Below are 14,149 nucleotides of genomic sequence, written 5' to 3' on the forward strand. Positions count from 1 at the left end.
CAGAAACATGCTATGCATGTCTTTGCCAGTAGGAATCCAGCCCTTGCCTTTTTCCATATTACAATGTTGCTATTCTTCTCCCTTCCAATAAACATGTCCCCAGCAGAGGCATATTGCAGAGGCATAATCTGATGTGGAAGTGATGGAGTAGACTAGAGAATGGTCCCTCTGGTGAGACAAGGAGATAGTACCCAGTAATTGTGAAGTAGACTTATGGTGTGGCTGGGGCCTGGTTCGGTCACCCCACCCAACAGACATCTGTCTAATCGTCCAGCTTTGCTTTCAAACTGAGAACAAGTTAATCATTTTCTATTACGATGTCCTATCCATATTTTTTAGGATCCCTTGGTATAAGTTACTTTGGGAAAGTTGATATTGCCTCTGTGAATGTCATTATTTCTCCATTTTCTATATGATTATTGCTAGAATACATGAAAGCTCTTGGTATTTTAAATATTAATATTTCATCTACCCTTTAAAGAAATTCATTTTATACCATTTCTCAGGTGTTTCCCAAAAACATATTCATATCATCTGCAAATAATAATTTTGTCTTTTTTACCAAAATGATAGACTTTTTTTCTCTTTACAATCGTATTACACTGGAAAGAACACCTGAAACAATATTTAATAATATTGGTGATAACCGGCATATCTGCCTAGATCCTTACTGTAATGGATTTTTTTCTAGCAGCTTAACATCACTTGTGTATTTCTGAGCATGGACACACTGAGGAATACAGCCTGCTAAAGCTTTTTCTCCTCGTTCATTTCTAGTCACGGGGTATTGCATTCCTTCACATGTTCCTGATCATCCATAGCTTGCTAAAATACGGTCAATCGTAGTAGTGTCTTTATTGGTTGAAGTCACTCTCCTTATGTGTCCATTTTATCTTTGTCTTTATATATGACTCATACATTTTTATCACATTATGCTCTTGATTTTGCAGGTGTGTGCTGTCACTAGGAACAGGATTATTTTTACGAGCTACTTGGGGTATAAATGGAGTCGAGCAGACCCTGGGAAGCTGAACTAACTTGTTCTTTAAAAACCGAACTGTATGTTTCATAATTACCTTCTACGTACATTTCAGTCGATTTCCGCTAGATAAAGGAATCATTTCATTGGGAAAGTAAGTTTTCATGATCCTCCTACTTGCCTGATCCAGCACCGTGTGTGTTGGTAAGAGAGACAAAGTTGCAATCCGGCAAAAGTTAGAGGACATCAGAGGCCTTCTCTATAAGGCTACTGTTAGAGCAGGGAAACAATAAGAAGGAAGGCTTTAGGTTGTTGATTTGGGGGCTGGGCGTGTGTGTGGGGGCGGGGGGCGCCACTTCTCAGCCTAGAGGATAGGATGGCTGGAGACGTGAGAGAGCACCAAATGGCCCTGCTGCAGTCCCACACGGGGAGACTTCTAAAAATCAAAATGTAGACTATGAAGGGATTTCCACAGGCACATTTTTGAAAACCCCAACCAGTACTCTTCCATGAGAAGAAGGGTGGAGCGTGTGGAGGGTGGAGAGTCTCGGAATTTAATAAAATACTACTTAGTGTGTTTCTCCAGCTGTTGGGTGACTATGACTCAAATGCAAATAGGTGAGGAGCTTACTGATGAGGAAACTGAGGAACAGGGGCGGTAAGATGTCAGTAGGGGTCGAAGGAAAGTGTTATGAGCTGTGCCAAGATGCCTGGCAAGGTGAAGAACCTGTTGAAGAAATAAAACTGCATGATATGATTCAGCAAAGATTAGGGAAGTCTTTGATCCAAGAATACTGAGGATAATTTTGACAAACCGGAGTCTTGGTATAAATAAGCCAGTACCATTCATTATGGGCGATGATGAAAATGCACTTGACCCCATTATGTGGAAAACGATTGCGTGTGTGTTTCGGGGACCCGGTGGGCGGTGAGAAGAAACAGCCTGCGGCGCCACAGCCACGTTCGTCGCCACCGCACACGTGGACACAGTCCTGGCCCAAGTCACAAAGCAGTGAACTTAACTCCGCGTAAAGGAGATTCCCAGCCCGAGAAGTGCGGGGCGCCTGCGCAATGGGCCCGAGGCGCCGCTCTGCAGGAGCAGCGAGACCCCCGCCCCCGCCCCCGCCCCTCGCCCTCCGACGGGAACGCGCACGTGGAAAGGGGACGCGAACGCGCACGCGAAGGCGCCTCACCTCCCTCTCCCCTGCAGGGGCGGCTGAGGAGGCGACGCGCGCCGGAGCCGCGGGTGGGCTGCGTGCGGAGAGGCGGTCCGGGGGTGGGGCGGCGGCGGCGCCTCAGCCTCCTCCACGCAGGCGGCTGCGCTCGCGACCCCGGCCGCAGAGGGGCGGACTGACTGACTGACGTCCTCGCCGGTCGTCCCCGCCCCCGCCTCATCTTCTTTTAGGCTCTGGACTCGCGGGCTGAGGCGCTTCTCTTGCCTGCCCCTCGCAGCAGCCCTTTCTCTCCGCAGCAGCGCGACAGGCGGCAGCGGCGGCGACCCGAGCAGCAGCGAGCGCGGGAGAGGGTGGCCTGGAGGATGAAGTGCAAGCCGAATCAGACGCGGACCTACGACCCGGAGGGCTTCAAGAAGCGGGCGGCGTGCCTGTGCTTCCGGAGCGAGCGCGAGGAAGAGGTGCTGTTAGTGAGTAGCAGCCGGTACCCAGACCGCTGGATCGTGCCGGGCGGGGGCTTGGAGCCCGAGGAGGAGCCGGGCAGCGCGGCGATCCGAGAGGTGTTCGAGGAGGCGGGAGTCAAGGGGAAGTTAGGCCGGCTCCTGGGCGTCTTCGAGCAGAATCAAGATCGCAAGCACAGAACGTACGTGTATGTCCTGACTGTCACTGAGGTTCTGGAGGATTGGGAAGATTCGGTGAGCATTGGGAGGAAGCGAGAGTGGTTCAAAGTCGAAGATGCGATCAAGGTCCTCCAGTGCCACAAGCCCGTGCATGCCGAATACCTGGAGAAACTAAAGCTGGACGGTTCCGCCACCAGTGGAAACTCCGTGGCCCCGTCCGTCCCGGGGAGCGACCCCTAGTATGTACCGCTCCTGCACAGACCTCTCTGCTTTCCGCTTGCCCTAGAACACCTTGTGCCCGCGCACTTCCAGTGCCATGTGCGGGCTTCTCGGAAGAGGGAGGCTCCTTTTGTTTCCTTGGCAGACCTCTGAATCACGCTTGCAAACTGTCTCAGTTGCCAGGCACTGTTTTCGGACAATTTGCACGTTTTTCAGATGCTTTGAAAGTCGCTTCTTGGTAGGGCTGTTTAACCGAGTTCGGAAAGCCTAAGCCACATGGGGTTTTCTTTTAGGTGCCTTAATTGCTCACTCAGCCTTTGGGGGGGTGTGGGTGTGTGCGCGCTGTGGTTGGTTGGGTTGTTTTTTTTTATTTTTTATTATTATTTCTTTTAACATTTCACACGTGTGTGTGTGTGCGCGCGCGCGCATTTTTGGTATCAAGTCTTGTGGTTTGTTTCGTAGTGAAGGCCTTTAAAATCTGATCACCTGGGTTGTGTGGCATCTTTCATTATTATTTTTTTTTCCTAACTTGTTTCCTCATTCACAGCATAAGCCCTTCTGTTGGGGGAAATTGTTTTAAATGATCAGTTTTGAATTTTTTTAAATGATTTTAAGAAATTTGACATTTTGTGTCCTTGCCACTCTCGACAATAATTTCACCTTGAGAAATGTGATCTGATTTGCCCTTTTCAGAAATTACTTTATTCATACATAGATAATTTGATTTTCAAAAATCGTTCACAACTGGTAATTTTTCACTGCCCACTTGATATGGCCATTCCTCATATAGCCCAAATGTAGTCTAACAATATTACTGTGTAGAGTACACATTTGTCAGGAAGATATTATTAGCCAAACACATCCTGAGGTAGATATAGATGTATCTTATCACAAAAACTGCATTCATAGAATATGATGTAGCATGCTGAACTCTCAACTCCCATTGCCCCTTTCTCTAGAACAACCATGGTTCTCTCAGTATAAACTAGTTTTTGAAAGAAAGGTATTTCACATATTTGAATTTGGTGACATTCTAGTTTGACTTTCTGATGACCAGTGCCACAAGAATGGGATCTATAGTGATTACATCCCAGCTGAATGAGGTTTTTTTCTTGCTATTCAGCTATTACAGACTGTCAAAGTGTTAGAACACCTGAACAATTTCTCTTAAAGTTTGAGAATATACGTTTTGTCTCACATGACAATCTTTTTTGGGTGCTGAATTAAAAATGTTTACATTTGACTTGATACTTGCTTGTGATCATCAAGCCCATCTAAAATACTTATGTCTCTCTTCTGGAACTTCCTCTGTTCCACCCAGCCATATCATAAAGTAGGTGGAGGTAAAGCCTACTTTGTGAAGATGGTATTGGGGGTGGAAAAACCATTCCTAATTTTTGGGCAACTTAAAATATATCATCTTTTAATCATTATTTAATCATCTTTTTAATCATTATTGTCATCTGCAAATAGTGACAGTTTAACTTCTTCGTTTCCTATTTAGTTGCCTTTTATATCTTTCTCTTGCCTGATTGCACTGCGTAGGACCTCCAATGTTATATTGAATAACACTGGTGATAGTGGACAGCCTTGACTTGTTCCTGATCCTAGAGGGAAGGTTTTTAAGTTTTCACCATTAAGTATAATATTGGCTGAGAGTTTGTCATAGATGGCCTTTATTATGTTAAGGTACTTTCCTTCTATACTGATTTTATTAAGTGTTTTGATCATAAAAGGATGCTGTGTCTTGTCGAAGGCTTTTTCTGCATCTATTGATATGATCATATGATTCTTATTTTTTAATTTGTTTATGTGGTATATCACATTAATCGATTTGTCTATGTTGAACCATGTCTGTGCTCCTGGGATGAAGCCCACTTGATCGTGGTGTATAATTTTTTAAATATGTTGCTGTATTCTGTTCGCTAGTATCTTAATGAAGTTTTTTGCATCTGTATTCATAAGACATATTGGTCTGTAGTTTTGTGTGTGTGTGTGTGTGTGTGTGTGTGTGTGTGTGTATGTGTGTGATCTTTAAAAGGTTTTGGTATCAGGGTAATATTGCCTCATAAAATGCATTGGGAAGTATTGCCTCCTCTTTGGTTTTTTGGAAGACTTTGAGAACAGGTAGTAAATCTTCTTTGAATGCTTGGTAGAAATCACTTGTGAAGTCATCTGCTCCTGAACTTTTACTTTTTGGTAGGTTTTTGATGATTGTTTCAATTTCCATACTGCTTATCGTTCTATTTACATTTTCTAGATCTTAAATTTGTTGTCATGTATTTTTTCATAGTATTCTTGTATGATCCTTTGTATTTCTGTGGTATCTGTCGTAATTTCCCCTCTTTCACCTCTGATTTTGTTTATTTGTGTTCTTTCTCTTTTTTCTTTAGTGAGTCTAGCAAGGGATTTGTCAGTTTTATTAACCTTCTCAAAGAAACAGCTCTTTGTTTCATTTGTTTTTTTCTATTTTTTTTTTCAATTTCATTGATTTCTGCTGTAATTTTGATTATTTATTTCCTTCTGCTGACTTTAGGCTTCATGTGTTCTTCCTTTTCTAGTTTTTTTAAGATGAAGCATTAGGTTGTTTATTTGGGCTTGTTCTTGTTTTTGAAGATTGGCCTGTAATGATATGAACTTTCCTCTTATGACCGCTTTTGCCATATCCCAAAAGATTTGATATGTTGTCCTATCCTTATCATTCATTTCTATGTACCTCTTGATCTGTCTCTTTATTTTTTCTCTGACCCAGTCATTCTTCAGTAGCATGTTGTGTTATCTCCATGTATTTGTGGTTCTTCTCACTTTCTTTTCACAGTTGATCTCCAGCTTCAAAGCATTACTATCAGAGAATATGGTTGGTATGATTTCAACCCTCCTATATTTGTTGAGGCTATCTCTGTGTCCCAGTATGTGGTCGATTCTTGAGAATGTTCCTTGTGCACTAGAGAAGAATGTATAAGCAGCTGTTTTTGGACGGAAGGCTCTGTAAATGTCAATTATGTCCAGTTGTTCTAATGTGTCATTTAAGGAAGTGATTTCCATATTGAATTTCTGTTTGAATGATCTGTCCATATTCGACAGCGAAGTATTTAGTTCCCCTACTATGATAGCGTTTCGGTCTGTTTCTCCCTTTTGTTCTCTTTGTAATCTCTTTACATATTTTGGGGCTCCCTGATTGGGAGCAGAGATATTAATAAGTGTTTTGTGTTCCTGGTGCATGATTCCCTTTATCATTTAGAAGTGTCTCTCAGTATCTTTCTTTACCTTTTTTATTTTAAAGTCTATTTCGTCTGATATTAGAGCCGCTACTCCTGCTTTTCTCTGACTGTCATTTGCTTGAAATATCATTTTCCACCATTTAACTTTGAGTCTATATTTGTATTTGGAGCTGAGTGTGTCTCCTGGAGTCAGCATGTTTAGGTTTTGCTTTTTGATCCATTCTGCAACTCTGTGCCTTTTAATTAGTGAGTTCAGTCTATTTACATTTAGGGTGATTATTGAAATATGAGGTCTTCTTATAGCCATTTTATATTTTTCTTTCTGGTAGCTCGATGTTTCCATTGAGTCCTTGTCCTTGCATTTCAGTTTTCTTTATTTTGCTTGGGTTTTTTTGGTATTCTCTCTGGTCCTTCTTGTTTCATGTTATACACTTCAGTTCCAAATCTTTGGCGTTTGGTTACCATTGTGAATATGAAAAGGATAGTTATATATATGCAATCGTCCATTTTCTTCTGTGTGTGCCTTATCTCCGTTTCCCTTTGCGAATCTTTGAATCTTCCCCTTTTCAGTCATTGTTGTCTTAGTTTGTCCCTGTGTTCACTAAACGTTCATTACTATCTTGCTATAGCAAATCTCTTCTTATCGTTTAAGCTTATAATGGCCTGTACTCAGTAAGGGTTGCACTCCTCTGCTTCTATCTGCCTGCTAGTTGCCTTTGTCCTAATTATGTTTTCGTGTGTGTGTGTCATTTTCTTTTAGGTGAGCTGACCCCTTTCAGTATTTCTGGTAGTGCAGGCCTCATAGTGGATAATTCTCATTTTTTTGTATGTCTGTAACAGTCTTTATTTCTCCTTCATAGCTACAAGAGTGTTTTACTGAATACATTATTTTAGGCTGGTAGTTCCTCTCATTCAATAGTTTGAATATTTGATTCCATTCCTTTCTGGCTTGTAAGCTATGTGCTGAGAAGTCGAACAATAATCTGATGTGTTTTCTTTTATAGGTTACCATCTTCTTTTCCCTGGCTGTGCTGAGAATTCTTTCTTTGTTGTTAAATTTTGGTAATTTTAATATAATATGTATTGGAGAAGGCCTTCTGGGTTGAGATAATTGGGTGTTCTGTTGACTTCTTGAATTCTAAGCTCCAGTTCATGCCTTTGATTTGGGAATTTCTCAAATCAACTATTTGTCTTGAAATATTTTCTAATCCCTGCTCCTTTTCCTCCCCTTCGAGAATGCCCATTATTCTTATGTTTCTTCTCCTGATGATATCAGCTGGTTCTTATATTTCTCTTTCATCATTTTTCATTCTTCAATTTCTCTCTTCTTTTTTCTGATTTATTTTTAGATTTCTGTTTTCGATATACCGATCCTTTCCTCCATTTGATAGACTCTATTTCCCAAGCTTGTTATTTCATTTTTCATCTCTTGCGGTGTGTTCTTCATCCACAGATTTTCTATTTGGTTTCTTATGAGGGTTTCAAGCTCCTTGCTAAAGAACTCATTCTGCTCATCTAGTTGTTTTTTTCAATTCCTTAAAATGTTGATATGAATCGTTTCAAATCTCATTGAGTTTTTTCAGAAGTACCATCCTGAATTCTCCGTCATTTAAGTCACATATTTCTATGTCTGTAAGCTTATTTTCTGGAGATTTTTCTCTTTCTTTCTGAATTGCCTTATCATCTTGGTTGTTCATGGTGTTTAAAGGACTATTTCTCTGCCTGGGCATTAATGGAAGTGTGTTCTGCTTTTTTTTTTACAGAAAGAAGTTATATTGTATGAAGATTTCCCTAGTCTGTTGCAAAGGAGGCATTTTTCTTTTGATTTCCAGTAGGTAGCGTCTAAGCATCTTGGATCCCTGCTTTATATAAAGCCTTAATAATGACTTTTTTTTTTCCTCATAGATGTTTAATCATGACTTGCTACCCTCAGTCTCAGCCCCCGTCAGTGTTACCGACAGTTTTGGTAGTGTTTACTCAGATTCCCCTGGGGCTCTGCGGTATTTTGTCTCGAAAGGTATTTGGGGAGGAACCCTCTGGATTGGTGGTTGGGTGCTGCACCTCAGCCTCTGTTTTGCAGCCAGGGTTGGTGAAAATCAAATGTTCTTTCTCTGCCATTCCCGCTTTTCTGCTTTCTGTCCTGGTAACTGGGCCCTGATGCTGTCCTCGTGGAGCTCCCAGCTCTCCCAGTCAAGGCTGTTCAGGGAACTCACTGCACCTTCTCCCCTCCCCCTCCTCCTACAGGGAGCTCCGGCTGCAAGAGGCAGTTTCTTTTTTTGCTCTCTGTCCACTGCCTGACACCCAGAGTTCTGACCTGTGATAACTCTTATGAGGAAATTTCATGCTGAGACGTGCTGGTTGGGTCTTTTTTGTTGAGTTTTAGATGATCACCTTATTGTTGTTTCAAGGAGAGAGATCTGGGGTCATCTCTCACTCCCCCATATTTCTGATATCTATATATTAATATTTTAAAAATATTCTTCATACTAATAATAAATATAAGTGGATAATAAATGTAATTTACTTTGTTAGCCTACAAATTAACCTTTTAAAAATACCACAATCCCTGGTAGAATGGAATATTTTTTATTAATTTAATTTAATTTTTTAGATTTTTTTCCATATTTATTGAACTATAATAGACAATTAGTTGCTTGTATTTACATTATACAATTCAATGAGATTTTTTTCAATTATAGTCGGCATACAATAATATATCAGTTTCAGTTGTATAGCATACTGATCAGAATCCACATACTTCATGAAGTAATCACCCCATTAAATCTAGTACCCCTCTTCTCTCTTAAATATTTATTACAACATTATTAACTATCTTCCCAATTTTACATTCTACATCTCCATGTTTATTCTGCAACTATCCATTTGTACCTCTTAATCTTTTTGCCTTTTTTTGTCCTCCAAACCCCCTCTCATCCAGTATCCCTCTAAATATTCTCTGTATCTATGAGTTTATTTCCGCTTTTGTTGTTGCTGTTGATTTTGTTCTTTAGATTCCACATGTACATGAAATCATGCAATATTTGTCTTTCTCTACCTGACCCATTTCATTCAGCGCAATACCCTCTAGGTCCATCAAGGCAATATCTTTTTCCATCCCCTTCCTTTTACTCTTTGTGTATCTTTTAATCTGAAATGAGTCTCTCATAGGCAGCATATATAGGGATCTTGTTTTCTTATCCATTCAGCCACTTAATTCTTTTCCATTTGAGGTACTTATTAGTGTGAGTTTGTATGGTAGGTTGGAGCACTTAATTCTTTTCCATTTGAGGTACTTATTAGTTTGGGTTTGTATGGTAGGTGTCCAGTGGCACATTCCTGAGTAGGGTTCAGCTGCAGGCCAAATTTAGCCCAAGCCTGTTCTCCTCTGGGGCCACCTGTTAAGATTCAGCAAGCAATCCACAGATAATGTGTTTATAGTTGCCTTATAAGGCCACACCAGGTATAGCCACTATGGAAAACAGTATGGAGGTTCCTCAAAAAACTAAGAATTGATCCACCATATGATCCAGCAATCCCTTTACTGGATATTTACCCTAAATACTTGGAAACTCATATCCAAAAAGATGTTTGCACACCAATGTTCATAGCAGCATTATTCACAGTGGCCAGGACATGGAAGCAACCAAAGTGTCTTACGATAGATGACTAGCTCAAGAAGCTGTGCTACATATATGCAATGGAATATTATTCAGCCATAAGAAGAGATGAAATACTGCCATTTGCGACAACATGGGTGGACCTTGAGATAATCATGCTAAGTGAAATAAGTCAGACAGAAAATCACATGGTATCACTTATATGTGGATATAAACCTAAAAGCAACAAATGAACAGAACAAACAGAGACTCATAGACATGGACTATAGACTAGTGATTACCAGAGGGTAGGGGGTGGGGAGGAGGGGCTAGGTAGATGGTTTAAAGGGGTCAAATATAGGAGGGTAGGGGGAGGGTGAAGTGGATAAAGGGGATCAAATATATTCTAGCCTAAGGAAACTGGACTTTGGGTGGTAAACAGAATAAAATATACAGATGTGAAATTATAATATACACCTGAAAAGTATATAATTGTATTAACCACTGTTACTCCATTTTAATATATTTTTATCTCTTTGTTAAAGTTCCACGAGTTCATCTACTTTTCCCCTAAGTTCACTGAACATATTTATTGCCAGTGTTTTGAACTCTGCATCTGTTAGATTGCTTGAATCCACTATTTCTAGATCTCTGTTGTGTTCTCTCATATGGTTTCTTCTTCTTTGTCTTCCAATTTTGGCTGCCTTTCTGTGTCTTTTTCTATGTACTAAGCAAAGCTCCTAAGCCTTCCCATCTTATTAGCATGGCTTTGTGTGGTAGGTGTTCAGTGGCACAGTCCTAGAAGAGATTCAGCTGCAGGCCAAGTTTAGCCCTAGCCAGTGCCCCTCTGAGGCCACCTGTTAAGATTCAGCCAGGAATCCAGATGCTGTGCTTATTATAGTTGCCTCAAAAAACCAGAAAACGATGCTACCTGCCACCAATGTGAGTCTTCGTGCTGCTCAGCAAGGAGCACCTGATTTGCTGAGGACACACCTGAATGTGGCTTGGGTTGGGCCGCGAATTGGGAGAAGTGGAGTTTCAAGCAATCCTCTGGGCAGAGCTATCTCTGTTTTCCAGTTTGATGATGTCACAGCTATGGCTGCACTGAGTCCACTGAGTTCGCACACTGGGAGGACGGTAGGCTCAACAGAGGAACAGTGGATACCGCCGGTACTTCTGTACCATGCGAGTCTCCCCTCAACCCTCACTCTGACAATTCCGTGTCACCCTGTAAGTCCCTGGTACTCCCTGCACAGCCCACCTGGCGCTGATGCTGAGAGAGAGCAGGTCCATCACCACAAAAGCCCACTTGTGGACACGGCCCCTTTAAGAGGCATCTGCAGCTGCTGGCTGCCGCTGCTCTTGCCACAGCCTCTGTTTGGCTCAGCTGTTAGAACCTGGCAGCCTCGCGTCCTCACCCCGTCCTACCTTCTGCTGTTGCAGGATGATTTCTTAGTTCTCTCCCTAGTCGTATGGTTTGTTTATCTAGATCCCAGGAGATTTTCCTTGCTATTTGCTCCTTGTTTCTGTCACAACTTTGATTTGGTCACCAGAGGGATGGACAGAACCTCTATCATCTACACCACTTTTTCCTCTCTTAGTTTTTAATTTTTTTACATGTGGTTCCATTATTCTTAAAATAAGATTTTTGCCATATATAAATATGTCTAAAGTACATAATGTAGTTAACAAAAATTAAGTGTTATCAAAGGAATGAGTAGAGTAGAAAATGAATAGCTTTAAAAAGTCAATTATATAATTTCATATTCTAAATTATGTGTAATTATCAAAAGTTTATCAAAAATTGTTTTTTGTACATAAATACATTTATTTTTTAAACAAACAATTTCTACAGATTGATCATTCCTATTCCAACAGTCCAAATCAATTAATAGATATTCTCAGTATCTTGAGATTTTTCAAAGTATGTATACACTAACCACAGAGAAACTGGATTATGGGTTTGCATATAAAACTGCCTCCATCTAAAATACTGCCACAAATACCTGGGAGATTTTAACTTATACATGGCATTCTTAGAGATAATAATGCACAATTTATATTTCGACTTTTACTTTATGTATTCGACAGATATGAAAAGTGCAGTGTTGATGTTAACCAACTCTTATGATTTGTTAGCCTGTATTTGCTGTATTTTATTGAGAAACATTTGGATTGCCCAGATATCTTCAATTTATGCAATTTTTATTACTCCTAAGGCTTTCATTTCTAAATCACAACGGAACATTTTACAATTATCCCACCATAAGTTAATCTTTCAAATTCACGTGGGCAGTTCTTGGTACATATGCTTCTGGAGTTCAATGTAGAAAAAATTAAATGACAGAAAAACTTTCATTTTGAAAGAGAATTCCACAAAATTCAGACTAAAAACTGTTGACATAGAGGTAACAAATGGTGACTATAACCTCCATCCTCCAAGAGTTTAACACAGTTGGGATTTTCTGTCTACAAAGTCCTTATGTAGCACCCATGCATTTTTTTTTTGTAGTTATCGCACTAAAAATGTGCAGGTAAAACTTCTAGCTCATACCCCTCCCATAAAACAGTGCATTGATCAAAGATAATTAGTACTTTCAGATGAGGTAGGAATTTGTTTTCAGCATGTTTTTTTAAAAAGCTGTTTTTTCCCCAACTGTAGAAGTGCCTAGTGTTATCTTAAAAAAAAAAAAAAGAAGTTTTAAAACATGTTGGAGTAAAGATAATATTGATATGCTTGATATTTAGAAATGTCAAATAAATATTGGTGTGTGTGTGTGTGTGTGTGTGTGAGAGAGAGAGAGAGAGAGAGAGAGAGAGAAAGAGAGAGAGCGCGAGCGCGAGCAAGCAGGAACAGGCAGCTTGTAAAGTAACAGCAACATTAGAGGAACCTTCTGGGACAATGGTTTAAAGGGCTCTGAAGCTGGAGCTGCTCCTCCACTTAAGTGGAGTCTTATTGTAAGAAAGAGCAATTCCTACATAAATAGTTGTTACTGGGAAAGGGGAGGTGAAATGCAGCTTTAAAGAGTATCATACTAACAGCTTGCCAGAGTTTTCTTTTTCAGGGTTCCTTTTGTGGAAGTACCAAGCAAAACATAAAACATTTTCATCATCATTCTAATATTACAATCATCTTTCTGAATGACTATTGGCCTGTTAGACTATGAACTTTTTGAGGACTATGACCCACCCTAAATTCTTCTCATATCCTCATATCTTAGAATTGTGGCTAAATTTTGGAGACATTTGTCATTGATCCATAGATTAGAGATGTGTATTCTTGATTTCTTAGCTTCATATGTTAGCTGAGACAGTCTGTTACTCCTTCAGCCTCTCATCTAGCCTCACAGTGGAACTGCATTGAATAATTCACTGAAGGCTTTTCCAATACAAAGTAGTTAATGAACCATAGTAGACCCTCAATAAATATTTGTTGACTAGAAGAAGTGATGAACCAGTAAAACTATATGAGTTTTTTTTCTTTCAGATTTACATTGAAAGAATTGAGTGTGTGAACCCAATGATGAATAGAATTGTGAAGTACAGATGAGCTCTTTCATACTCAAGAACACAGCTCATCCTATGCTTTTGGATACTTCTTTCCTGTTTTATTACAATGAAGATTCTCCTAATTGTTGCACTACCACTGTATCTGTACAAACTTCTAATTTGGCACTTATGGCCTTTTTTGTGCTTTTATGATTATGTGTCTGTATTTCCCATCAGCTTATGTGACATTGAATGCAAGGACCTTGTTTCCTTAGTCTTTTTATGTATTTAGTCCACAAGACATCACTTGAAATACAGTAGATATCACAGAAGTTGTGTCTAAATACTTTGTAATGACACTGAGTAGTAAAGCATTCACCTTTTAATCTGGTGTTAGTACAATAAATGCTGTCTAACATACATGTGGCTTTTGTATATCAAGTGTCACATAAGTGTTTAAAGGCAGCTGTGAGATACTAGCAAAAATTCTTACTCAAATGTTTTGTCATCCGAGACATGTGCCTCCTGATGATAGTGTACTATACCACCTATGAAATATATTTGCCAGAATTTTGAACCTAAATCTGACTGTGCCTCTAGACATAACTTCTAATCTATAGACAATACAGGGAATATAGAAACATTGTATACCACAGAGATGATATCAGCAGAATCCAGACTATAGGAAAATACAGGACAAATGACAGTTTCTTCAGTAAGTGAATGAAAGAAAAAAATGGAAGATGAACCTATATATTAAAAGAAACTTAAGGGGCATATCAGCCAATTGTAATATATGGATCTTTTCTGGATCCTGATTTGACCAAACTGTAAAATAAATACTTTTATGAGA

At 39.9% G+C, this 14,149-nt stretch overlaps 1 protein-coding gene across 2 annotated transcripts; it reads left to right on the forward strand.

Moving 5' to 3' along the window:
* The first annotated feature begins 2,469 nt into the window (after nt 1–2,469).
* LOC105309819 (diphosphoinositol polyphosphate phosphohydrolase 3-beta) lies at nt 2,470–13,344 on the forward strand. 2 transcript variants are annotated; one of them, XM_011386030.2, is made up of 2 exons: nt 2,470–3,010; nt 13,295–13,344. In XM_011386030.2, coding segments are annotated over exons 1-2 (495 nt in total). In that variant the 5' UTR covers nt 2,470–2,516; the 3' UTR covers nt 13,296–13,344. The 2 variants fall into 2 exon arrangements, with proteins under 2 accessions (XP_011384332.1, XP_023382198.1); XM_023526430.1 differs by lacking the exon at nt 13,295–13,344 and having other exon boundaries at nt 2,470–3,011.
* Nucleotides 13,345–14,149: the final 805 nt, after the last annotated feature.

This window comes from Pteropus vampyrus, unplaced genomic scaffold (assembly GCF_000151845.1).
Source record: "Pteropus vampyrus isolate Shadow unplaced genomic scaffold, Pvam_2.0 Scaffold867, whole genome shotgun sequence".
Taxonomy (NCBI): Eukaryota; Metazoa; Chordata; class Mammalia; order Chiroptera; family Pteropodidae; genus Pteropus; species Pteropus vampyrus.

Bases quoted from the DNA above. Each gene is read 5' to 3' on its own strand.
- LOC105309819 (XM_011386030.2), top strand. From the start codon at position 2,517: ATGAAGTGCAAGCCGAATCAGACGCGGACCTACGACCCGGAGGGCTTC.